The sequence below is a fragment of the Solanum verrucosum genome, unplaced genomic scaffold, assembly GCF_900185275.1.
Source record: "Solanum verrucosum unplaced genomic scaffold, falcon-dt-bn FXZP01000128.1, whole genome shotgun sequence".
Classification (NCBI taxonomy): Eukaryota; Viridiplantae; Streptophyta; class Magnoliopsida; order Solanales; family Solanaceae; genus Solanum; species Solanum verrucosum.
Genome location: NW_026020327.1, coordinates 2,930,576 through 2,958,345, shown reverse-complemented (window position 1 = coordinate 2,958,345; position 27,770 = coordinate 2,930,576). Strand labels below are relative to the sequence as shown.

General features: G+C 33.1%; 1 protein-coding gene across 5 annotated transcripts; it reads left to right on the top strand.

Annotated features, from left to right (window-relative positions):
* The first annotated feature begins 1,177 nt into the window (after positions 1–1,177).
* On the top strand, positions 1,178–26,861 carry LOC125835807 (uncharacterized). 5 transcript variants are annotated; one of them, XM_049514908.1, is made up of 16 exons: positions 1,178–1,272; positions 15,317–15,822; positions 16,065–16,293; positions 17,464–17,738; positions 19,110–19,277; positions 19,369–20,145; positions 20,230–20,321; positions 20,935–20,997; positions 21,106–21,194; positions 21,293–21,358; positions 22,320–22,985; positions 23,232–23,306; positions 23,522–23,592; positions 23,677–23,734; positions 25,106–25,301; positions 25,958–26,861. In XM_049514908.1, exons 2-16 carry the CDS (start codon positions 15,410–15,412, stop codon positions 26,623–26,625), a joined length of 3,906 nt encoding a protein of 1,301 aa, XP_049370865.1. In that variant the 5' UTR covers positions 1,178–1,272; positions 15,317–15,409; the 3' UTR covers positions 26,626–26,861. The 5 variants fall into 5 exon arrangements, with proteins under 5 accessions (XP_049370865.1, XP_049370869.1, XP_049370866.1 ...); XM_049514912.1 differs by lacking the exon at positions 15,317–15,822 and adding an exon at positions 2,312–2,817 and having other exon boundaries at positions 16,065–16,266; XM_049514909.1 differs by lacking the exon at positions 15,317–15,822 and adding an exon at positions 2,312–2,817.
* The last annotated feature ends 909 nt before the right edge of the window (positions 26,862–27,770 follow it).

Below are 27,770 nucleotides of genomic sequence, written 5' to 3'. Positions count from 1 at the left end.
CACCAAACGAGCCCTAACTGTAATCATCATTTTTAGTGATTAGTCTTACTGTTTTCCTCCTAATTGAAAGCCTACCAACTTTCCAAGATGATTGGAACTAGAATCTCAATTTTAATTATTTTTTATCATCTACAACATAAAAAAGGCTAAATATTTAAACTTCGCACATTTACTTTTTATCAGTAAATACATATGTGATTAAGATTTCTTCAATCAAATGGTACATTCATTTAAAAATACATTACAGGCCGCAAATTTTCTGCATCATTTAAATAGAAAATTAATAAAAATATATGATGTGTTATCAAATAATTAGTCAAATTGGATTTTTTGTAACAAAATTAAAATGTTAAATTCTTAATACTTTGATCGTAATTATCATTCTCAAATACTATAGTTTTACTGTTTTACCTTTCCAGGAAAATTTATAATAAGATTAAAATGTTAAAGTTTTAATATTTAAATCGTAGTCATCATTCTCTTTGACTATAGTCTTATTATTTTTCCCCAATCGAAAAATCTTCCAAGTTAATTTGACTTAAAAAATATTTTAACTATCAACTACAACATAAAAACTATACATTTAAACCTCACTAATTTAATTTTTATTAGTAAATACTTAAATATTTTTTTTTTCTAATCAAGGCTCGCCTTTGTCCTATAAATAACAAACCACAAACTCCACACCATCAAATTCCATTCATTTCTAGCAATACTCGGCATCGTTTCATCCTTTTCAGTTCTCAAATCTCCTTCTCGTTTCCCTGAATAATCGTGAGTCAAAAATCCAACCCTACAACACTCTTGACAATCACATCTTCTTTAACTTATCAATCCTGTTTAATCATCGAGAATTTAATGAAGTCAAAATCCAAACCCTACCAACACTTTTTGATATCCCCACACTCATATATTCATATATATATACCTTCTCTATCCTTTTCATCATATAAAAGAAAATCCAAAAAAAAACAAAAAAAATCATGACTAGACAAGTACACTTTTTGCAAATAACTTGAAAAATCCTTTTTGCCCCTAAATTTTAAGCGGGATAAACAAACCGCGTCAACCAAATTAGCCGAAAACGAAAAGAAGAAGAAAAAAAGAAACAAAAACAAAAATCAAGCCCACCATTATACTTGTAAGTTTTTTTTTTTTAGTTTCTCTCTCTTAACTCTTTTTTTCCCTTCACTTTATTACTTTCTCTCTCTTCGTTTTATCTTTTCGCTGTATTTTCTCTCTCTTCGATCGCTTCCGATCAGTGAATGCTGGGTATGTTTTCGAATTTTCGATATCTCTGTGCTTGTTAATTGAAGTATTTTGTATGAATTTCGTTAGTTTTTAGTGTTTAACGGGTTTGGGGGAAGGGTTGATAAACCCTAGATTTTCAGTTTTGTTGGAAGTAGGGTTTGACGGTCAGTTGAAGTGTTGTGATGGTTGATTTTGTGTGATTCTGCATTTCAATTTGAGTTTTGTTCATTTAGCTCAACGAATTTCAGCTGAATTTTGTTTGTTTGGTTGAGTTTTTGCTTGAATTCAGTGTGTTTCAATTGTTCTTCTCACTGGCTAGCCTTTTTAGAGTACTCCGCTTCCTATTGTTATTATTGTTGAAGTGGACTGAGGATTTTTTAATCGTATGCCTTAAATTTAGTCAAAAGTTTCGATTTTTTTTTTTTTTACTTCAAACTTTGATTATGGAATTTAGTGTCACTGATGTCTTTAGATAAGATTTCAACTTGTGTAGACGCTATGTCATGTGAGTTTATGTTTTTTATTCTTTGTGTTAATTTTTATTGAAGTTTATTGTTCAGTATTGAAAATTAGAAAAGTTAATAGTTCATTGATGAAATGCAGTTTAGTTTACCCAAATAAATGGATAATTTTGTTGGAAACTCAATTAAAACCATAAAATGTTCTAGTGTTTCTTTCGCCAAAATCTAATCTTGGTTGGAATAGTAATGGATTTTCCTAAACAACAAAAGATTATAAGCGTCTTGCTATTTTTGTAGTTATAATGTGTTAAGATTTTGGAGTGATGAGATTGTTGCTATGTTTTTAGTCGTAATGTCTTAAGCTCTTGCTATGTTTTTAGTTAAAATGTGTTAAGTTCTTGCTGTGAAGATTTGTGAGTTAATGATCCATAGTTCCCGAACGGTGTGTTAAGTGAAAAGGAAAACTAAATAGTTTCTCAAGGGCAGTCCTGTATTTTGGCGAGCTTGCCTTTCAGAGAATGATGTTTCACTGGATTTTTAGTACTGAGAATCTTTCGCAAAACTGGCGTTTGATTGCCTCTTATCTTGTGTCTTTAAAGGTTATAACTTCACTACAAGCTGATCTTTTTTCTGGACCCAATTGTAAACGGGAATATCTTTGGAGATATAATGCTCTAGTTCTGAGTTTGTAAATGGCTGGAAATGGGAGATTTAACTTAACTCCAACTAGCAGTGACTCGGGTTTTGTTGGAAGCAACACCAACGGGCCTAAGGGTGGCTATATGGGTCCCAGTATGGACAGGTCTGGGAGCTTCAGAGAGAGTTCAGACACCCGTATATTTGGTTCTGGGAAGGGTGCATCCCGGGGAACTGGTGCAGTCGTGGGTGATTTGCCTTCCCTGTCACAATGCCTGATGCTGGATCTAATTGTAATGAGTGACCAAAAATATACTCGCTCAGGCGAGTTAAGGAGAATTTTGGGCTTTACTGTTGGGAGCACGTCAGAAAATTCTTTTGGTGCTGCTCATTTGAAGTCTTCACTTCATTTTGGTGATGAATTAAAGAAGTTCAGAGATAGTGTTGCAGAGTCGTGCAACAAAGCTAGGTACTTTTGTCCTCTTAATTAATAAATTAGTTTTCTTTGGATTAATCAGTTCTGTTGCATCCTTCTTCATGGTTTTGTATCTTTACTTGCACTGATCCGCACTGTCCTTCTCTTTCTTGTGTTTGTACTAATTAAACATCTTGATGGCATTCTTTCTTGAGTATTGGATAAACTTCGATTGAAAGTTGCCCTACCTTAAAGTCAAGTTGCATTGCTGAGATGCTGTTTTTTGTTTGGACTAGTGGTAGAGCTAAAAAGCTAGACGAACAATTGCATAAGCTGACAAAATATTCTGAAGGCATACCTTCTACGAAACAACAGAGGAATGAGCAGTTAACAAATGAGAGATTAGGTGGTTCAAAGAACACAGATTCATCGATGCCCTTCAGCTCTTGTAACACAGAAGACAGAGTAGCGGCCGAAGAATAGTACTCTTAACAAGCGTGTACGCACATCGGTGGCAGAAACTCGGGTTCGTAATTGATATCATGTTATTTAAATTTGTTGACCTTAGATCAATTACTTTTCGTGACAATTGTATGCTCTATCCAAGAAAAGGAGCTATTTATCATGTTGATAAGGAAGCATAATGTTCCCAAAATTATTATTTTCCCCTTATATGTTCTTCTGCATAACCCTCATGGTATATATATTTTTTTCGATAAGTAATAACACGTAGGATGATGAAAAACTGCTCATAGAGGATTTTACTAAATAAGTTGTAGAACAATGGTGTAGACCATAAAAGATATATCGGAGAACGATGTATCTTTGTGTTGGCTTTCTACAATTTGGTACACCTCGTGTATGTGGTTTTTCTCCCCAACATCAATAAATTAATTCTTGTAAAAAAGAGAACATCAACAAAACATTGCGTTCATAAAAAAAAAGGAAATATTGTGTTATATCATATTTTGTTATTAACTTATTTTCATGAATATGATATTTAAGTAGGTTATATCATTTTCTTCATATTATATAATGTCATGCCATTTGAACAACGAATTTATAATAAAAAATGTATAAAACGAAAATGATATAATAGAAGATAAAATTACGGTTATAGATAATAAATAATGAGAAAAAATAAGATAAAAAATTCATTCACGCTAAAATGATTTTTGGGTAAATATAATTTAATCTTACTATATAATAAAATTCAGATGATATTCAAATCTTATATTTAAATTACTAATACAATTCAATACAATAGATAATACCCATCCAAATAAATTGTTATTGGCATACCGTCTTTAAGCGTGAATTTATTATAATTACTATTCTAATGAAATGTGAATAAATAAAAACGAAAAATAATTAATTTTTTAAGATTTATATGAAAAATCGTATTTATTAATTTGACGTAAATATTATTAATAAATTTTTATACCTAAATAAAGATATACGTGCGTTGAGATATTTTCTGATAGCAACGTTCGGTACAAGTGTGCATCAGCACTGTGGGCCCACTTACCGCAGCGTAGATACCACGTCAGATAGGTCCCATTACTGTTTTTTTTTTATGACTTCCTCTTTTTTATAAATTTCTATTTTTAAATTTCAACTTGTTCAATCATATTTTAGAATTGTTTTTGTACCAAAACAATTTAGAAGGTCATAGTACATTGTTTCCTTCCATTAATGAGGTTAGTTTTATATTAGTAGAAAAAAAAATAAAAAAATATATATATATATATGAAAACGATTTGCTAATTAGATAAGCATGGAATTATGAAGATATGATACAATATGACAAGGGTATCTTTGAGTTGAGATTTCCTATTTATTTTTTAAATAAAAATAAAATTGAGTTAATAAATTTTGAAATTATAATTAAGGTATCTCTTAGAATGTCATTCAACTAAAAATAGATTTCTCAAAAATCACTTAATTTTTGTTTTCTTGAAAAATTTACTCCAAATAAAATTTCATAAAACAAAAAAGTTAATGAATAGATTTATATAAATTGGTTGAGTGGTGACACATCAATAATTGAATGACTTTGGATTAACTTGTCTAACTCATCATTGCGCATTTACGTTCAAATAAACATGCATGCATTGACTAAAAATTTGACGATCAACTTAAAAAATGATCTAAATACATGCGAATATGCACGAATATTTTTTGAAATTCTACTTCATTCTTCCTTCTCTGAGTTCTAAAACAGTGTTTATCTCATCTCCTCATCATTCCACATCAAATTGAGGTTATTCCATGAACTTCTAATTTATTCTAATGTTAATACATGGATTCTTAACAAGATCCTAATCTACAATCTTAGGAGTTTCAAGAAAATTCTCCTCAAAGCACTACTAAAGAAAAGGCAAAAAAATGACGGACGCAAAAATAATGGAATGCATTGCTCCAAAAAAGTGGCGACAAATGTAACATTGTATGTTAATGTAAACTAAACTAGTTGTCGACGAGTTGTTATGTGTTTTGAGTTTGTCACGATCCAGATCGTCGTGATTGACACCCACACTAATCCTCCGGTGGGAGAACTATTATTACAACCCAAACTAACAACTCAACCAAATACTAAGGCATTTAAAGATACGAAAGCAGGTTTAAATGACCAAAAGAAATACGGAGTTCCCATAAACTCCAAAGGTTTAAACAAATAACTAACCAAACTAATGTGGAAGAACAACCCCTAGAACCTGAAAGTCAATGTACCAAAACTCTACTAACGACAAGTCTAAGAACAAGGGGTACAACCCCGAAACTAAACAACTACTAAAACAATGTCTAAGTCCGAAAAGAGTGGACTTAAACAAGAGAGATTCATGGCAGCCTGATGAAAGAAATGGCTCACCCTTGAATCCGGTCACGCTCAATAGCCACCTAGCTGAGGTCTATCAATAGCCGCCTGAAGATGCCCTGTACTCAACAAAGAACAAGCAAGTGCAGTATCAATACACAACCATAGTGTACTGGTAGGATTATGAGGTTTATCCCACTAAGTGAAACACATGCAAGTAACCACAACATTATAAAACAGGCATATACCGAACATATACAATATTAGTCATATTTTCGGGATCAATGTAGCATTCCACGTTCTCAATAATACACATTGGTTATCATTTTAGATCAACATACAATCTTTCAATTATCAATCGTCATTAGATATGAACGTAATCATCACAAGTAGATACATAACACAATTCAATGGCCCTCTTACGGAACCCAATTCAATGGTCCTCTCATGGAACCCATACTCAAACTGTTAGTGTACTGGTACGTGGTACCCGATCCAAGTTAGTGTGTCGAACGTGACACCCGATCCCATATATGCGTCGGAATGTGGCACCCGATCCCATATATGCGTCGGAATATGACACCCGATCCAAGTTAGTGTGTCGGAACGTAACACCTGATCCATTCATCAAGCCACAATCACAATCACAATGTACATTCTCATAATCATACAAACAAGAGTTTATTCATGGCATATAGTTATTCGTTCATACTCGTTTACATATAGTGTGATCAATAATGCAACATTCGCATACATACATACAATACAATGAAGAAACTACAAGCATATATCACACAAACATGAAATCACAACCATCACTTACCTCAAATCCAAGCTTGAATCCCCAAAGGCACTTAAATCTTGCCTTTCTGGATTCTTTCTGCTTGTTTTAGGTCTACAAACAATTTATATACGCAAGGATCAATAATCAAGGCCTAATTACCCGAATTATAATTAATAACATCAACCCTAGGCCAAACCCTTGATCCTCATATCCAGGTTGGGGTTTATTCCCCCATAAATCACAGATCAAAACCCTCCCCCATCGATAATTATCTAAGAAACTAAGTTCTACGGATCGAAAAGTTGATTCGGAGAGTGAAAACCTTACCTTTAGCCTCAAGAATGGTGGAAAACTGTCAAGAAAATACCTGGGATCGTTCCTTAGCTCTCAAAGTCGAAACTTGCAGAAAAATAACGTTTTGGGGGTTTATTTTCGACTTAAGTCGTGACTGTCCCGCCACAGCGGACCTCATCCCGCTACAACGGCCCCGCCCTGGTGGGAATAATCTCGCCCGAACGGCTTGCATGGAAACATAGAGCTAAATTAAGAGTTTCAAACCCCCATTTCACAACACACCTTCATCCCATAACACTCAAAAAATACATGTTCACACTAAGATCAATTTCAGGAGTTCTACTCGCCCGAATTCGATTATGTAAAGTTGTACGTGTTCCTTAAAGTCTTAGCTATCTATTCATGCAATCAATTTCATTATTACACTTCTCATTCATTGCCATATTTCCCTAGACTTGTCTGACTCCGATTTCGTTCAAATCTGGACTAGGCTAGAAAATTCCAAGTTACTACTCAAAAGTTTTTCTGGTCCAATTCTTTCCCATTGACTTTTCCATAACAACGAAATCAGGTCGTTACAGAGTTGTTGCTGAAAGTGTAATTCCTTGTTTATATTTGGCACAAGAGTATGACATAACTTCGTAAAGCTTTGTGAGGAGTAATTAAGGTTATTCCCTTATTTCGACATTTTTTAGAGATTAAGAGTGATATGTGTTAGGGTTTTACCTTGATTTTCTTACCATAATTTAAGATTTATTTTTTCTTAAAGAAAAGTCAAAGTATTACCATAAATGCTTGAACTTTTTCTGAAAGGAAAATATAATTCTCTTCCATATTTGGTTTATTCCTTCCTTGGAAGAAAAGTTTGGAGATCTATAAATTGAAGATTCATATTCTCATAATTAATAGAACACAATAAAATACACAGTGTAGTCATTTAGAGACTTTAGTTTATGAGAAGATTTATTCTCTCATCAGTTTTAATATTTTTTCTTTTATATTAATTTTCATATAATAATATTATGTTTTTCATATGAGTTTTTGTTATCTGATTTATCATGTCTATGAATTGCAATTGTAAGCTTCCGCATGACGCCCTAATCACCCTTCATAACCCAACAATATGTCTATAATATTGTAATAAACTATTCTTAACCACAATTGGTTGTGTCGTCTACCTTACTTAATATTCTTATTCTTTGTGACTTGTACTCTATTGATAACGATCCGATTCAATGCTTAAATACGAAATAGAGATTATTCGTATAGATCGTTTATAGCTTGTTGCATGCTTTCAGGCTACATGATTATGGATTAGTGAGTCTTGTATGCTTGGTTATACAGTTCATCTACATGCTAGTGAATTTTGTGTTTTCAATTATATAATTCACCTACTGATTACTAATATAGTTCACACAACATATTTACTTACAGATTGCTTAATTGTCTAGGAAGACTAGCCTATGTGTTAAGACGATTACACGAAATCTTTGAGCTAGATAATTAAACAGATTTTATGGACTAGATGACAATTGTACAAAGGTTATAAGCTAGACAGTTGTACAGATAACCTATGGGTTATTGCAGAGAGCTTTAGACAAACAGCTGTACAAATTGTTCACAGACTAGATAATTATACAAAGTGCCTATGGGGCCAAATTATTAGCAGTAAGCATATTAGATTGACTTATCTTTGTCTAGCTTGTGAAGTTGGATTAGTTATATTTATTATTATTTGTACATGTCAAGCTTATGAGAACCCTATTAAATTAGTTGTTTGCTTATTTTCATATTTGCGTTAGAAATTGTTGGATTGTGTTGTAATTATGCATCTCTTTTTTGTAACTGCCTTCAGTATAGTATGACATCACTTGGCCAAGTTAGGTCGAATTGAATATCATTTGTGAACAAACGAGTACATTTTGAATTTTGATTATCTATTGATTCCCAGCTGATTACTTTATTATATTAATTTCAATTATTCAGTTATCTTATTTATTCGGTACATTGTTTTGTACTGTCACTTTATTGCTTGAAGGTGTTGTATTCCTGTCTACGTGTCTTAATAGAGAAGTAGAAAAACTTCTTTAGTAGTGTCGTCGAGTTTGGCTAATCAATAAGCTTCACTTCATTCGAAGTTGTATATTCAAATTTTCGGAGCCTATGATGGTATATAGCTGACAGATGGGTTGGGGATTTATCCTGACTAGAGTCTAGATATGGCTTAAACAATTTGAATTTAAAAAGTATTTATGAATGAAATTGTTTTTAAAGACTTTATATGAATCTATTTCATCTACTTTATTCACATCTTAAACTCTGTGTCATTTAAATTGATTCGCTTTGACAAGTCAAGATATCAAGTGTTTGTTCGTCTAAGAGCCCGTTTGGATTGACTTAAAAAAAGTAGCTTTTAAAAAGTAACTTTTTAAAATGCTGGAACTTATTTTTAAAATAAGTGGTTATGTATTTGGATAAAAGTGTTGCAATTGAAAAAAAAGTTGTTGATGTGTTTGGCAAATAAGTGCTGGTAAACACTTTTTTTATCAAAATGTTTGAAATATCCTTTAAGTTGTTAACGTGATGAAAAGTTGATTAATTTAAGGTTTTTATACTTTAAAAAAAATTAAAACAAAATTAATTTATATTTTACATCCATAAGTAATAATATTTTCCTATCATTCACATATTTCTTTACCACCACAAATTATTTATAAGAGGAATAATAATAATAATAATAATAATAATAATAATAATAATAATAATAATAATAATAATAATAATAATATAATAATAATAATAATAATAATAAAATAATAAAATAATAATGATAATAATAAAATAATAATGATAATAATAATAAAAAAATAAAATAATAATGATAATAATAAAATAATAATAATAATAATGATAATAAAATAATAATAATAATAATAAAATAATAATACAAAATATATATTATAATAATAATAATAAAAAAAAATTTTATTTTTTATTTTAAATAATAATAATATAATAATAATAATAATGATTAATGATAATAATAATAATTTTAAAAAATAAAATAATAATAATAATTCAATATGCGCAATTTGGAAATTGTATAAAAGAATTAAGGGCAAAAAGGTAATATACTTGGTCAACATAAAAAGACTTTTAAAATTTTTTAAAAAAAACTCCCCTCACCTAGCTTTTAGCTTTTGGCTTAAAATAAGTCATTTTTGACTTAAAATAAGTTATTTTGATAATTGTCAAATACTCTAATAAGTCAAAAACTGACTTGTAAGCCAATTTGACCAGCTTAAAAGCTCATCCAAACAGGCTCTAAGTCAAAGTTTGAGGTGTGACAATATTCACAAATAAGACTCCACTGTGATAGTATTTTTTTATTTATTAAAAGTTAATCAACAAAAAGCACTGATATCTTATTACGATTTAAAATATAAACTTTGCGACATGATACCCAACTAGCAATAGCTCGTTGATGAAGAATTTGTTTCACAAAAGGGCAATATAAGAAACATCTCTATAAAAATCAAAACATAAATAAAAATTAATATTCATAACAATAAAAGTCTAAAATACAACGCATTAGCTGAAATGATAACTTTTACATGGAATACATTGTCAAAGAGTATATATAAGACATTTTTAGCACGGATAAAAAAATATTAAGTGATTTTCCTCAATTGTTCTAACTTCGATAGACAAAGTTACTTGATACTTGTTGTTGGTGTGGGAGGTGATAAGTATCTCGTACAATTAGTTAAGGTGTGCAAAAACTGACGCAAACTCTACGGTCATAAAACATATATATAATAAACTGAAAACATAAGTCAGAGTACAAGATTTGAAAGGAAAAAATTACATAAAAAAAAAAAAACCTAAGTCAACTAGTCTAAAAAAATATTTTTTTTATTGAAATTCTTTCCGCCTCCATCGAGGTCAATATAACTCTATTAAAAATCTTTATATATAAACAAAAAAACAAGTAAAATTGTTATAACTAAGTCTAAAATGATGCATAGAAGTGACAACAACAATAATAATATATAAACAATACAATACCAAAAATATGTAAGATAAGTAGAATAACACATATAAGACAAATTAAATTCAATAATAAGCCATAAATTAAGACGAGCAAAAAAAACTAAACTTGTAATACAAATATTGATCTTTGTGGACTCCGATAAGATACACTAGATCTAAATCATATGAACCATCATGAATATTGAGATTTGATAGACTTAAATTCATGGTTCATCGTGACTATTGAATTCGCTAGGTTTGATAGTCGAATGTTGATATTAAATTAGATAACTAGCATCTACACAACAAATAAAATAAGAAATAACATCATCATGATACTAATATCATATGAAATCAGTCAAATCAATACACGTAGTGATGTTAACTCTGCTTAGCATGATTCATACTAATGCAATCTTTGGATAATATGTTTAATTTGTAGTTTTTTTTTTCATATTTTGTTTTATGTCTTACCATAGACATGTCAAAGTCATAAAATAGTTTATAACATATAATAAGTAGATTAAAATTGAGTAAATTTTAGAAATAACACTCATAATAGACATAATAAGGCTCTGTAACTATAGTTTCGATATTTGCGCTCCATAGCCATAGTTTTGTTTGCTATGGAGCCCTGATTTGTATATTTCGCTTGCGAATATACAAATAGGGTACATATATACAAATTTTGTATTTATACATTTAATTTTTTTCCAGAACTTCTTTTGTATATTTCATTTCCAATATACAAACAGGGTAGTCTATTGTGAATTTTTTCATATATCGTATACAAATATTTAGAATAAACATACAAATTAGAGATTTATACAATCAAAAACCAAATTTTACAAAATTATGATTTATACAATCAGACGAATTATACAATTTTGGATGAATTATACAAATCAAGCAAATAGCAATATTTAAGAAAACTATATCTGTGAATCACAAATTTTCAAAATAGCAGCTATATCATTTAATATCGTTTAAATGTTTGCTTTTCTACACATTTTTCATTAAAATATCATAAATGATCTATCGCACAAGCTTATGATCTATCGCACATGCTTACCTTATAACATCTTTAGATGTTTTGAAATTAGTACAATCCCTTGTGCTTTTAGAACAACAAGCAATTCAAAAGTTAAAATCTCTCTAACCTCTAAATTAATGAGAATTTTCAATTAACACTCTCTGACTTTTAATCAAACATCTTTTGATAGGCTTAATATATGCAAATATTAAATATAGTATCAAATTAGGCTAGGTTGTCCATTTCATAAGTACAGAATAAGTTAAAGTCAAGACTAAAAAAATCAACCATCGATCAACTTGATTTGATCGTGAAACAAATTGTATGAATCTCAGTTAATAAAATACTAGAAAAATTTATTAATTATCCATGGAGAAAAATTAAAATAGAAAAAATTCGCGTACTCAAAATTAAGAGCGAATATAATACCGCACACTACTAAATCCAATTTTTTACATTTCTATCATTGAAAATGTATATTCTGATTGAATAATTTGTTCCTTTATCAATGTTTATTTTTGTGTTTTTCTTTCAAAAATTATGAGATGCTATTCTTAAAAAAAGAGTTGAACTCTTTAATCGATAAAAAGGATAACCTCATGCGAGTTAGCTGGAAAAACACAAGTTTAACACATATTTTTTAATCCTTTTCATATATGAACTATTAATGTTTCAATATAATATTGCTACTATTAAATAACTTTTTTAAAAACGAGATGATGAACATTGTTTGAATAGAATTTAATTATACATGTAAATGAATAATAAAAAATTTATAAGAGTATAATATTTTTAATTATTCATAAAATGAATAATTTACATAATGTTTAAATTGTTTTTAATAAGTGAAAATCACAAGAAGAAAGTTTCTAGAAGAAAAATATGACAAAAACATAGGAGAATTTTGTAATTTGATTGTGAAGTAAAATAAAATTAATCTTGGTTTAAAATGTATGATTTATTTCACACTAGGATGATAAAATATAGAAGTAAATTACATAAATTACCTAATTAATTTTCATACTTCTCAAAAAAAGAAAGAAGAAAAGACCTAAATAATTTGTAAGTTTTAAGTAGAAAATTAATAAAAAACACATGATGTGTTATTTAGTTAAGTTAAATATAAAAATTTTTAACAGAACTAATATATTTGTAATTTCTTACTACTTTGATTATAATTATCATTTTCAAATAATAAATATTTTATTTATTTTTTCTTCTAAGGAAAATCTCTAGCAAATTTAAAATGTTAATTTTTAATACTTTAACTGTAATCATCATTTTTAGTGATTAGTCTTACTGTTTTCCTCCTAATTGAAAGCCTTCCAACTTTCCAAGATGATTGGAACAAGAATCTCAATTTTAATTTTAATTTTTTTCTATCATCTACAACATAAAAAAGGCTAAATATTTAAACTTCGCAGATTTACTTTTTATTAGTAGATACATATGTGATTAAGATTTCTTCAATTAAATCTTACATTTATTTTATACATTACAGATCGCAAATTCTCTGCATCATTTAAATAGAAAATTAATAAAAATATATGATGTGTTGTCAAATAATTAGTCAAATTGGATTTCTTATAACAAAATTAAAATGTTAAATTCTTAATACTTTGATCGTAAATATCATTTTTAAATATTATAGTTTTACTGGTTTTCTTTCCCAGGAAAATTTATAATTAGATAAAAATGTTAAAATTTTAATACTTAAACCATAGTCATCATTCTCATTGACTATAGTCTTATTATTTTTCCTCAATCGAAAATCTTCCAAGTTAATTGGACTTAAAAAATATTTTAACTATCAACTACAACATAAAAGGCCATACATTTAAACCTCACTAATTTATTTTTTATCAATAGATACATAAATATTTAAATCTTTTTCTAATCAAGGCTCGCCTTTGTCCTATAAATAACAAACCACAAACTCCACACCATCAAATTCCATTAATTTCTAGTAATACTCAACGTCGTTTCATCCTTTTCAGTTCTCAAATCTCCTTCTCGTTTCCCTAAATAGTCGTGAGTCAAAAATCCAACCCTACAACACTCTTGACAATCACATCTTCTTTAACTTATCAATCCTGATTAATCATGGAGAATTTAATAAAGTTGGAATCCAAACCCTACCAACACTTTTTGATATCCCCACACTCATATAGTCATATATATACCTTCTTTATCCTTTTCATCATATAAAAGAAAATCCAAAAAAAATCATGACTAGACAAGTACACTTTTTGCAAATAACTTGAAAATTCCTTTTTACCCCTAAATTTTAAGCGGGATAAACAAACCGCGTCAACCAAATTAGCCGAAAACGAAAAGAAGAAGAAAAAAAGAAACAAAAACAAAAATCAAGCCCACCATTATACTTGTAAGGTTTTTTTTTTAGTTTCTCTCTCTTAACTCTTTTTTTCCCTTCACTTTATTACTTTCTCTCTCTTCGTTTCATCTTTTCGCTGTATTTTCTCTCTCTTCGATCGCTTCCGATCAGTGAATGCTGGGTATGTTTTCGAATTTTCGATATCTCTGTGCTTGTTAATTGAAGTATTTTGTGTGAATTTCGTTAGTTTTTAGTGTTTAACGGGTTGGGGGTTGGGTTTGGGGTAGGGGGGAAGGGTTGATAAACCCTAAATTTTCAGTTTTGTTGGAAGTAGGGTTTGACGGTCAGTTGAAGTGTTGTGATGGTTGATTTTGTGTGATTCTGCATTTCAATTTGAGTTTTGTTCATTTAGCTCAACGAATTTCAGCTGAATTTTGTTTGTTTGGTTGAGTTTTTGCTTGAATTCAGTGTGTTTCTATTGTTCTTCTCACTGGCTAGCCTTTTTGGAGTACTCCGCTTCTATTGTTATTATTGTTGAAGTGGACTGAGGATTTTTTAATCGTATGCCTTAAATTTAGTCAAAAGTTTCAATTTTTTTTTTTTTTACTTCAAACTTTGATTATGGAATTTAGTGTCACTTATGTCTTTAGATAGGATTTCAACTTGTGTAGACGCTATGTCATGTGAGTTTATGTTTTTTATTCTTTGTGTTAATTTTTATTGAAGTTTATTGTTCAGTATTGAAAATTAGAAAAGTTAATAGTTCATTGATGAAATGCAGTTTAGTTTACCCAAATAAATGGATAATTTTGTTGGAAACTCAATTAAAACCATAAAATGTTCAAGTGTTTCTTTCGCCAAAATCTAATCTTGGTTGGAATAGTAATGGATTTTCCTAAACAACAAAAGATTGTAAGCGTCTTGCTATTTTTGTAGTTAAAATGTGTTAAGATTTTGGAGTGATGAGATTGTTGCTATGTTTTTAGTCGTAATGTGTTAAGCTCTTGCTATGTTTTTAGTTAAAATGTGTTAAGTTCTTGCTGTGAAGAGATTATTTGTGAGGTAATGATCCATAGTTCCCGAACGGTGTGTTAAGTGAAAAGGAAAATTAAATAGTCTCTCAAGGGCATTGGCTAGGTCTTAGTCCTGAATTTTGGTGAGCTTGCCTTTCAGAGAATGATGTTTCACTGGATTTTTAGTACTGAGAATCTTTAGCAAAGCTGGCGTTTGATTGCCTCTTATCTTGTGTCTTTAAAGGTTATAACTTCACTACAAGCTGATCTTTTTTCTGGACCCAATTATAAACGGGAAGATCTTTGGAGATATAATGCTCTAGTTCTGAGTTTGTAAATGGCTGGAAATGGGAGATTTAACTTAACTCCAGCTAGCAGTGACTCGGGTTTTGTTGGAAGCTACACCAATGGGCCTAAGGGGAGCTATATGGGTCCCAGTATGGACAGGTCTGGGAGCTTCAGAGAGAGTTCAGACACCCGTATATTTGGTTCTGGGAAGGGTGCATCCCGGGGAACTGGTGCAGTCGTGGGTGATTTGCCTTCCCTGTCACAATGCCTGATGCTGGAGCCAATTGTAATGAGTGACCAAAAATATACTCGCTCAGGCGAGTTAAGGAGAATTTTGGGCTTTACTGTTGGGAGCACTTCAGAAAATTCTTTTGGTGCTGCTCATTTGAAGTCTTCACTTCATTTTGGTGATGAATTAAAGAAGTTCAGAGATAGTGTTGCAGAGTCGTGCAACAAAGCTAGGTACTTTTGTCCTCTTAATTAATAAACTAGTTTTCTTTGGACTAATCAGCTCTGTTGCATCCTTCTCCATGGTTTTGTATCTTTACTTGCACTGATCAGCACTCTCCTTCTCTTTCTTGTGTTTGTACTAATTAAACATCTTGATGGCATTCTTTCTTGAGTATTGGATAAACTTCGATTGAAAGTTACCCTACCTTAAAGTCAAGTTGCATTGCTGAGATGCTGTTTTTTGTTTGGACTAGTGGTAGAGCTAAAAAGCTAGACGAACAATTGCATAAGCTGACAAAATATTCTGAAGGCATACCTTCTAAGAAACAACAGAGGAATGAGCAGTTAACAAATGAGAGATTAGGTGGTTCAAGAACACAGATACATCGAGGCCCTTCAGATCTTGTAACACAGAAGACAGAGGAGCGGCCGAAGAATAGTACTCTTAACAAGCGTGTACGCACATCAGTGGCAGAAACTCGGGTTCGTAATTGATATCATGTTATTTAAATTTGTTGACCTTGGATCAACTACTTTTCGTGACAATTGTATGCTCTATCCAAGAAAAGGAGCTATTTATCATGTTGATAAGGCAGCATAATGTTCCCAAAATTATTATTTTCCCCTTATATGTTCTTCTGCATAACCCACATGGTATATATATTTTTTTCGATAAGTAATAACACATAGGATGATGAAAAACTGCTCATAGAGGATTTTACTAAATAACTTGTAGAACAATGGTGTAGACCATAAAAGATATATTGGAGAACGATGTATCTTTGTGCTGGCTTTCTACAATTTGGTATACCTCGTGTATGTTGTTTTTCTCCACAACATCAATAAATTATTTCTTGTAAAAAAGAGAACATCAACAAAACATTGCTTTCATAAAAAAAGGAAATATGGGAGAAATATTGTTCTTCCACGGCGCTCATGGAAGGAATTACGAAAATCTATTTCATGGGGTATAGAAAGTAGAGGTGTGCATTACATATACTTCAAGTTTAGAAAAGATTGGGAATGATACCAGGGCAGTAAGAGGAAGAGAGATTGTCCCCTAACATGGAATATTATTTTTTATTGTGTAAATAATTAATATGAAGGAAAGCTCCTTATATCTCACGATTTTCAATTAATGAATTAACTGTAAGTAGGAGGAACTCACTTTGTTGCGAGTTCCATTTACAAGCATTGAGAGGTTGGTGTTTCTCAAAATCTTGATTTCTTCTAATTGAACTGCCATTAGATCTTGCAAAGATGGAGGCTCTGTGCCAGGAGGATCTTCCTCTGGTTACTCTTCTAATGACAGAGAGAATTGTAGCAGGACAAGATTAAGTGCCATCCGTGGAGCCTTCATTTCTAGTGGGTGGTGCATGATACCAATTGCCTTGTTTCCTCTCTGCACCCTTAAAGGAACCTCTAGATACTCCACAAGTATAAATTATCATTTGGCTGTTTGCTTTCTTCTTTTGTGTTGCAATGGAAAAATTCTTCCTTCTTATGACCATCATCTAGCATTGCTTGGTTAATGAAATTTTTCTTTCTGTTGAATGAATACTGTTGGATATTACTTGCTGAGTGTTGTAAGCTTCATCTGCTTCTTCTTGTATCAAAACACCTAGTGATCTTTTCCTTTTCCATATAAATCAGGCGGAGTACCGGAATAGTGCTCTATCCAGGCAGCCTATGATAGTAAAAGATCGAGACATGTTAAAAGATAGCAATGCCGATTCTGATATGTCTGAAGAAAAGATTCGCAGATTGCCAGCTGGAGGTGAAGGTTGGGACAAAAAGATGAAAAGGAAACGATCAGTTGGTGCTGTCATTTCAAGGCCTTCGGAGAATGATGGAGAGCCTAAACGAATGCTGCATCATAGACTTGCCAGTGAACCTGGCTTGTCACCTTCTGATTCCCCTGGTTTCAGGTAAATGTTATTCTGGAATTATCCCCAATAACATCACTTCCATGTTGATGTCATTAAGTTTTATATAAGAATGTTTGGTTGAACTATTTGCCGTCTAAGATGAAGGATAAGTCTCGTTTAGGTTCTCTGGCGTTGTTGAGTTAACACATTAATTTAAATTGGAACCAATTGATGATGCCTGTTGCTCTCAGTTGTACAAGACTGTAGATGTTTGTAGATGATGGTTTTAGTACAGGATTGCAACTTTCACTTCGAGGAAGTGTTAGGACATTTCTATTCAATATTGTCCAATTCCAGATAGGTTTAAGAAAGTAAAGGAATTACTTCGCATTTTGTTGTAAGATATAGCGGGTAAGTTCCTTACTTCATTGAATTGCTGTACTCTTCTAAGGCAGCAGCTTAAGCATTAAGCATCTTGTTTTAGTTGGAATGTGAAGAATTACTTGGGAGAATAACCAGTGAGGAGCAAATGGCCTACCATATCTATTAAGTTGAGTGTCCTCTTTGGTTTATTGCCTTCAAGGCAGCCCTCGTCAGATCAAGAACCAATTCTTTGCGGGTAAGCCTACTAAGTAAGGGAGAGTTGTCTTCTACCCAATGTTATAAAAGGCGCTCTTAAGCCCTGAAGTGAGGCTCAAAACGTGTTGAGCGCTTCACCTCACTTAATTTGCGCTTTAGTGTCGTCATCAAGGTTCTAAGACATACTTTTCTTTGCCAATGAACCTCTTCTAAAGAGACGGCATTAAACAATTTCTATTTCACTTTATCGTTATTATTTTTCAATTTCTTCGTTCATATGTTTGTCCTTCATGCTTTTAAATTATTAGTCTTGGACTAGACATATTTATTGTATTTTTTCTCCCCTTGCGCCTTTTTTCATTAAAGCCCACGTTTTATTTGCACTTTGTGCTTAAATCACCAACGGAGCTTAGGACTTTTTTGCGATTTTTTCTTTTGATAACACTGCTTCTACAAGCCTCTAGTGTTTGATTGACATGATTCTAGTTAGAGCTCGGTCAAACAGAATCATTCATTCCCTGTGCCTTCAATCTCTTATTCATTCTTTGTTTTGCTGTTTTTTCGTGTGAATAGTTGTTTTTCACGGCTCTGATAAAAATATTTATTGTCCAAATGAGAAGATTTCAAATGGAATCACATTTGACCTTTATTTTCTTAGGTTGAGCTAAGGAACTTAAATTGAAATTGGATACATAGATTGATGCTTTATCATGCATTTTTGACTACTGTGATCTTAGAACATTCTCTCTTCAAGATGCCTTTTTGTTATTTTTCATTTTTGCACAGACTTTGTTACCTAGCACTGGCTTAAGAAGAATAACTATCTATGTTGTAACCAACTCTTTTGCACAGGTCGGGAATATCAAACGGTGCTGGTAGCATTAATAAGTCAGATGGCTCATCACTTGCTGGTTCTAATGCTCGTACAATGCTTAAAAATGAACAGGAAAAGTCTGCTCTTTCTAGGGATCCAACTGCTGGTCTGAATAAAGAGCGGGTGCTGGCAAAAGGAAGCATTAAGTATGTCTTGGTTTGCAATACATTTGTTTTTATCTCCTAACTAATGGGTGTTCTCAGGCTGAATTCTTACTATGTGGTTTTCTTCCTCTAGGTTGAATAGTCATGAGGAGAACCATGCTGTCTGTCCCAGTCCAACAGCAAAAGGGAAGGCCTCAAGGGCACCACGGAGTGGCTCCCTTGCTACTGCTAATTCACCCTCTAACATTCCCCGTTTACCTGGAACCTTGGAAAGCTGGGAACAGCCCCCAAATGTCAACAAAAATCTTGCTGTAGGTGGGGCTAATAATCGCAAGCGTCCATTACCCACAGGATCCTCATCTCCACCCATAACACAATGGATTGGTCAGAGGCCTCAAAAAATTTCTCGTACAAGGAGGGCTAATCTTATCTCACCAGTTTCAAACCAGGACGAGGTGGAGGTGCCATCAGAGGCATGTTCACCTTCTGATTTTGGAGCTAGGTTAACTCCTGGTGTAACAAGTGGTTCTATTCTTTCAAAGGCTGCCAGCAATCTTACGCAAAACCTTAAAGTTAAAGCCGATAGTGTCTTATCCCCTACCAGACTCTCTGAAAGTGAAGAATCTGGTGCTGGTGAAAGCAGATTAAAAGAAAAGGGTGGTGTTACTTGCGAAGGTGAAGAAAAAACTGTAAATACTGTTCAGAGTAATGGGGTGTCTACCTCACATATGAAGAAGAACAAATTTCTTGTCAAAGGAGAAACAGGTGATGGCGTGCGAAGACAAGGCCGAAGTGGAAGAGGGTCGGCATTTTCTAGGAGTAGCATTTCTCCTACAAGGGAGAAGTTTGAAAATCAAGTCACAGCGAAACCACTTCGTAACTCGAGGCCGGCTTCAGAAAAGCACGGAAGGTTCTGGTCTTTTTACTGAAGAAGTTTCTTGAGCTTTTGCTGTTTCTCTTCTCCAATAACTTAAATCATATTTGATTGTGGCAGTAAGTCAGGCCGTCCTTTGAAAAAGCACTTGGAACGCAAAGGGTTTTCTCGTCTCGGGAATCCTTTGAGCAGTGGTTCTCCTGATTTCACTGGTAAATCCGTCATTTACTTACTTAAATAAATCAAGTACTTCAGTGTAAAATTTTCCTTCACTAATGTGGAGTATGTTTCTTAAATTTTTAATGAACCAGTTTACCCTTTTCCAAGATTTTTCTCCCAGTTTCTAGCAGTCTGTATTTGTCTTTTAATGAACTCATTTGCCTTTATCCATGATTTGGACTTCTAGTTTCTAGCAGTCTCTGTGTGTGCCCACCTCCTTATGTGGTGAAGAATATGGAGGTGGTATGATGTGATTCATTGGAGAAGAGAAAAACTGATTTGTTTTTGTATTTCCTTCTGTTCACTGAAATGTAAAGTCAGTTTTCAGTACATTATCAGTTTGTTAGAATGAGCTGGTATTGATTGTGGACAAAGAAATGAAGGGGGTGAAATAAAGGAATAGGAAATGGCTAAACTTGTTTCTTTGATACTACTGAACTTGTGTGACCAATTTCCAGTGATTGTTGAGTTCCACTGTTTGATATTTAGGTTATAGTTTTGGTTCTGCCCCTAGTGCGGGCTGACAATTGGCATATTATCTAGGTGGTTCTGGTTTCCCCCCTGCCTCAAACAAATAATATTGCTATCTCATTTTCGATATTTCAGGGGAATCAGATGATGACCGCGAGGAGCTCCTAGCTGCTGCAAACTCGGCATATAATGCAAGTAGTATGTGTCTGACATCAAAATTCTCCTTTCACTCTTTTGTATCCATCTTTTTTGGTAGGAAAAAATATAAACAATAAGGTACTTAGTTTATTTTGATTGCTGTTGTAGTTCACGCATGTCCAAGTGCATTCTGGAAGACAGTGGATAGACTTTTTGCTTCTGTCAGTGCAGAGGAGAAATCCTACCTTCTGGAACAGGTGACAACTAATGATGATTTTGATTGTACCACACAACTATCTGCTTTTGTCTGATATTAGATGTTTATTAAGTCTTGTTCTTTGATGTTTTTTATCAGCTGAAATCAGCAGAGGAATCTCATGCTAATCTGTCTCAAACTCTTAATCGTTCCAATAATGTTCTGGTACCTACTGAAACCTAATTATCTTTATCTTGCATCATAACTTATTTTTAGCAGTGATTTGGTTGGTTGATAGTTTATGCAAAAAGTGGGAGGATAAAACATTTCTCTGTTGGGGATTAAAACTGGCTTCTGGTGGGAGAGCTAGGGCCTTGGGGGGTGGGGTGGGTGGGGGGCTTAAATCCCTTCACTAACCTCCTTTACACCTTTGTCAGATATTCTCCTCGTAGCTTTTCGGGTTTCAATTTCGTTTATATGTTAGCCTCAATCTCTGTGCCACCACCTGAAATTCTTTTTCAAGTGGTTATTTTCTGTTTTTTTTTTGCTTTTGTTGGGGGGTTTCTGGCATCTTTTTCATTTTGTTGCTTGAAGCACACTGCCGTATAAAAGCTTCGTACTGTATTTGAGTGTATTGTTGGTAATTCCTGGTCATTGTCTCTTGAATCAAAATCCAAATTTATAATCTTTCCTTTAAAGCTATCCATAGATAGGAATCTGAAAGTTTACCCCCCTCTAAGTCCTTCACCATAATTTGGGTGTTTGTTAAATCTCCTAATGGACTCCACACTTTTACATTTTTTTTTTATCCCTGCTAATTTCAAGAGAGCAACTAACAAAACGGCAGATGTTCTCTAGCCATCTTGTATTTGGAGAATGCGTTCCTTTATATCCTTACTTCTAGTTTTATTGATCTGTATCACATGACATGCTTCAGTCACTGTCTAGCTGGAGCTTCCTAACTGTTACCTCCCCGTACAAGACTGTTTTGTCCCTTTTATGCTTACCACAAAGTGCATGAACGGATTGCCTAGATTATTTATATTAATTAAAATATTCGACATGTCTTGCCAATTCTCATATTTTACTGCTGCCTGTTGGGAACTAAGATTTCATTTTAACAATATATCATATGTTGTTGGCAACTCTGCTTTAGCTAAATACTTCTTGATGCTTGCTTTCCCAGGGTGGTCATGCTCATGATGGAACTTCTGTTTCTGATTCTCCATCTGTTGAGAAGAACAGATGCATCAAGAATCAAAATGGCTCGAAAGTGTCATCTGATACAGAACTGGTCGATCAGTTTCATGATTCTATTCTAAGTGCGAAAGTTGACTCAGATAGAATATTTGACAAAGTTGCTCCACTTTACCAAAGAGTACTGTCAGCTCTAATTGTAGAGGATGACATTGAAGAATGTGAAGAAAATGGGTTTGACTTATTTATGTCACCACAGAATGGTCCAGAAAATTTATTGCATGGTGTCATTGATTCTCAGAGTAGAAAAATGAATAGGACAGAAGTTGAGTATGATACAGTTTTTAGTACTCAGATAAAGAAAAATGGGACTGGTAATGAGTTTGTTTCCTGCAATGGATATGGTGTATATCATCGAAACCCTGATGTCCGAGGACCTCAATACAGTGATGAGATGTCACGAGGAGATAATGGATATTTGCATTCAGAGGTTGGGCTGTTTGTAGGCCTTTCTGAATGTGATCCGGATGTACCACAAAGGTTGCAGATTAATAGTTTCGGTATTTCCTCATTTGAACGTCAATATGCACAGATGGCTTTTGATGATAAACTCTTGCTAGAATTGCAGAGCATTGGCCTTTATTTTGAACCTGTGGTATGCTTTCTCCAATTGGTGATTTTAAAATGAAGGATATTCTCGTCTTTCATTTTGCCTCTGATTTTGAGATTTCCCCCTATCATTTTCCTTCCTCCATGCTTATAAATTTGCATATTTTACTTTGGGTGCGTAAGAGTAAGTATTATTCTCTAGTTGGAACAAAATCATATGCTTTATTTTAACATTTGTACCTACGATTATTTGATTTTAATTTTACCTTACCTTTTTGCATAATTGTTACAGCCTGGCTTAGATGATAAAGAAGATGAAGTTATCAACCAGGAAATTATGCAGCTGGAGAGGGGACTCTATCAAGAGGTTGTCTTCTGTCATTATTAGTGTCCTAATAATTTACTCATTCTCTGTCTTTTTCCTTGTTTTGTTTGTTGCCAAATATGCCAGCAAATCTAATGTTCTCAAGAACATTGAGAACACATGGTTGGGACAAAGACCATCTCTTTCAGGTCTATATGGACATCTTTCTTCACATGCTGTATACCACTGAAGTATATCATTTGTTCTATTTCCTGTAGATTGGTAAAAAGAAAACATATATGGAGAAAATATCTAAAGCAATTCAAGAAGGCAAGGACTTGGAAGAATGGTAAGATATTAGATGTCATCAGGTTTGCTTACGTCTCTGCATTTTGGATTCATGTGTGCCTTATAAACTCAACTGAATTTCCAGGGACCCTGAGCAGATTGCAATGAATAAACTTGTTGAGCTGGCTTACAAAAAGCTCTTGGTAAGGGTTGCACTCTTTTATCTGTACGGTCATGATGCGTTTCTTGTACTGTGCTTAATGTTGTAGCGCCTGCTATACTCTCCGAACTTTTATTTTGTGTTCTTGCCGTCCCTTTTTATGTCTTCTCCTGCTACTGCAGCTGTTCTCTTCTAAAGTCCTGTATTTGGTTAGAAGTTTTTGTGGCATCAAGTTTACTCTGAAGAACATTGATTTTCGTTGCGAAATGTTGTGAAGGATATTTATACATAATTACTATAAATGATCATTCTAGACTATAAGGAGTATACATTGTTGACCAGAGCATTCATAGATTTGGGAGGAAACTAAAACTCTAGAAGCTTGCTCAAAGTAACTGACTGTGTAATATGTGATCTGAAACACAAATGTGGTATTTCTTTCTATGTTTGAACCCAGTTCTGGTTTTCAGATGGATTAATGTTTGATACATTGAATAAATTCTAAAGTTCAATTATAAGATGCCCATCAAAGAAAATTTGATCCTAGTATAGATTTCTTCAGGTCAATATGATTTTGTTGAAAAAATGTCTATTGTCATGCCCAGAGTTCAAAAAATAAAAAATAAAGAGAAGGGTAGAGGGGTGGGCCCAATAAAAAAGATAGAGCAGGTGATTTATCTCACGCTCGGTATAAAATAAATTTTATAAATAGAACAAAACCAGACACCTAGATGGTGATAGGAAATCACAAGAGTGGGCTCCCCTGCACAAAATTTAAAAAGAACAAAGAAAAAAAAAAGGAAGGGGATGGGCTCTACACTAAAGATTTATTCCTGAAGTGAGTTTTGTGTATCTTATATACATCCTGGAGTTTACACCAAAAGTGATTTCTTTTCCCTCAAAACACCCAGTATTCCTTTCTTTCCATAGAAACCCAACTTACACATGCTGGAACAGTTTTCCGCTATTGAAGACATTAGGAGATCCACTATTGAATAAGGCGTAGTATAATTAAAATGATGCAACTTTATTTCACCAATCAAAAGAATTATGAAACTTTATTATTTTTCTTTGCTATATTTCTTAACACACCTTTATCTCCGGCAAAGGATGTTGGCAACTTACATATATATTGTGTACTCAACTATAGTTCGCTAGCTAGCGTACTGACATTGCTATTGACAAATCCTAGAGAATTCATACACAAACATGGCTGAAGTGAATCAATCATGTAATGTTTTGACCCTTATCTGTTTATGGTAACCTGATTTTTGGGAATTTGAATTTATTTATCCTTATGCCGTGCAGATATTAGTTACTGGAGATTTCATAATTAACTTACTACAGCATATGGATGTGATACAACTTTGTGATTCAGATTAATAACTACATATCTTTTGGATTAATTTGACAGGCGACTCGAGGAACTCTAGCTTCCAAAAATGGGATTCCTAAGGTGTCAAAACCGGTTGCATTGTCTTTTGCAAAGAGAACACTTTCCAGGTGTCGGAAGTTTGAGGATAGTAGAACTAGTTGCTTTAGTGAGCCAGTGCTCCATGACATTATTTTTGCTGCACCTCCTCGTATTAATGAGGCAGATCTTTTGGCGGGTAAGCAGTTGCTAATAAAGCTTTTCATTATCGAGTTAAGTTATCATGTATATTGGAATGACACTGTGCTGACTATGCTTTGACAACTTTGAGCTAGTCACAATATTTTCTATTTCCTTTAGCTATGGGTCAACCAAATATGTTTGGTTTTTGTTTTAACAAGAGGTTTTTTTCTTTCTGTAAAATTATAATGTGATCTTCTTATGCTTTAATATCTTTCGTTTATGTCTTGCACGCTTTGTTCTTCTTAGCTGGGTAGTAATTACTGGCACCGTTTCTAACAAAAGCTCATTTTAAAATACAAATTGTTCCTTCATCTTCACATGCTGAAGTAATTTTAGTTTTGTACTCCCTCCGTACCATTTTATGTGAGGTAGTTTGACTTGGCACGGAGTTTAAAAAAGAAAAGAAGTCTTTTAAAACTTGTGGTCCAAAATGAATGAAATAAATTTGAGTGGCTGTAAATCATTTCAGTAAGGGTAAAATAGACATTTTATAGTTAAATTGTTATTTTATATAGAAATGTGTCATTCTTTTTGGGGGACTGACTAAAAAGGAAAGTAAGTCACATAAATTGGGATAGAGGGAGTATGTGTTTTGCTAGTTTTGCCCTTATCAGATGTGCTGTAATAGCTGACATTTCTCCTGTTACACAGGCTCGTGCCCTGTTAGAGCTGATGGTGTTCTGGTTGATCCATATGAAAGGTTCAATCACCAATCTGATCATGCTTTTGCTAAAAATGGGCCGATATTAAATAGAGGGAGGAAAAAAGAAGTACTGCTTGATGATGTTGGCACTGGTGCTGCTTTCAGAGCCACTTCTACTCTTGGTGGAACACTTCTAGGTGGTGCCAAAGGAAAGAGAAGCGAAAGAGATAGGGATTCTTTAGCGAGAAATGCAAATGCAAAAGCTGGGCGTTCACTGGGGAACTCCAAGGGTGAGCGCAAAACAAAAACAAAGCCCAAGCAGAAGACAGCTCAGCTTTCTACATCCGTAAGTGGATCTTTTAACAAATTCACGGGGATCGCGACACATCCAGTTTACCCTTCTGCTAATGGTTCTGGGGAATTGGTCAATGCTAGTGGTAATAGAAAAAGAGAGGGTGATGTTAATTCATCAATGGAGAGGAAAGAATCTGCCGACGGCATGAATTTGCCACTGAATGACATTGATGCGATAGAAGATCTAGGCGTAGAATCTGAGCTTGGGGCGCCTCAAGATTTCAATTCTTGGTTCAACTTTGATGTTGATGGTTTGCCAGAAGAAAATTGTGACGGACTTGAAATACCAATGGACGACCTTTCTGAGTTAAATATGTTTTAACAGTGACTGCTCATTGTACATTCTTATGGACTATTTAACTGTTCAGTAGAGAATGATCTTTTGCTTGTTCAAGAAGTGATAGGTTAAGAGATCTCTGGCCAATTGGCACTTGTAATTATGGCCATTTTTGTATACTTATTTGAAGGGAATGCTAGAAAGTCCTCATTGTTTAAATTCAGGCAATGTTTCCTTGTAAACTAATTAGCAAAGATTGCAAGGGCAATTTTGTTTGATCATCTTTTGTAGTGTTTCCTGATCCTTTTCCTAATTTATTGCAGTTTTGACATTTTTACCTGGTTAATATTATGTTTTCTTAAAGCTTGTATATGAGCATAAGAATCTGACACTTGGCTATTCAGTCTTTTGGTTTTGCTAAGCCTTCACTAACTGTCTGCAGCTCATGAGTCCGGGACTACACTGTAATCTTATATGTAATTTCTTAACCTCTTGATTATCATTTTTTAGTTGCAGATGAATGCTGATAAGTACCGTGAGCATATTCACCTGTCAAAACAGTCGCTTCTTCCTTAGCAGATGCTAATAGTATCTCACCAGCCAAGTACTGGTCAGCCTGAGAAATGTTTGGTTAGGTAGCTGACAGGTAACTCATCCTTTACCTTAACCAAACTTTGATAAAGTGAGTCACAACTTTAACTTACACATTTCTCAGTTGTGATTCTTCTCCCTCGCATTATACATTTATAAATACCTGTAAACATACTCCTTAATCCATCCAGTTTGTTTCTAGCACAATTATCTGGTTTCTGGACATGCACAATTAATTAAGATTGTTTAAATAAATAAATTATTGAATTGTTGAGTATCCAGTTTTTGTTGTGCAGTCCTTCGTTGATGATTAAGTACCAAACTATGCAGATAGATTGCATTTTCATCATGTGTTCTGTGTTGCTTACTTATCTTCTTTAAAAACAGATTTTTGCTTTTAAGACTGAATTGCTGTACTTCTATTATATATGCCCAATGACATCTTTGATGACTATGTACCAAAGCTTTGGTAAGAATGCTTGCTTGATTGTGTTGCTATCCGGTGCACGAATTCCATTGATCTAGGAGGTACACAGTTACCATTTTCTGTAACATGGTGTTACTTGTGTGTATATATTTTGGGAACTTAGAGGAAAAAG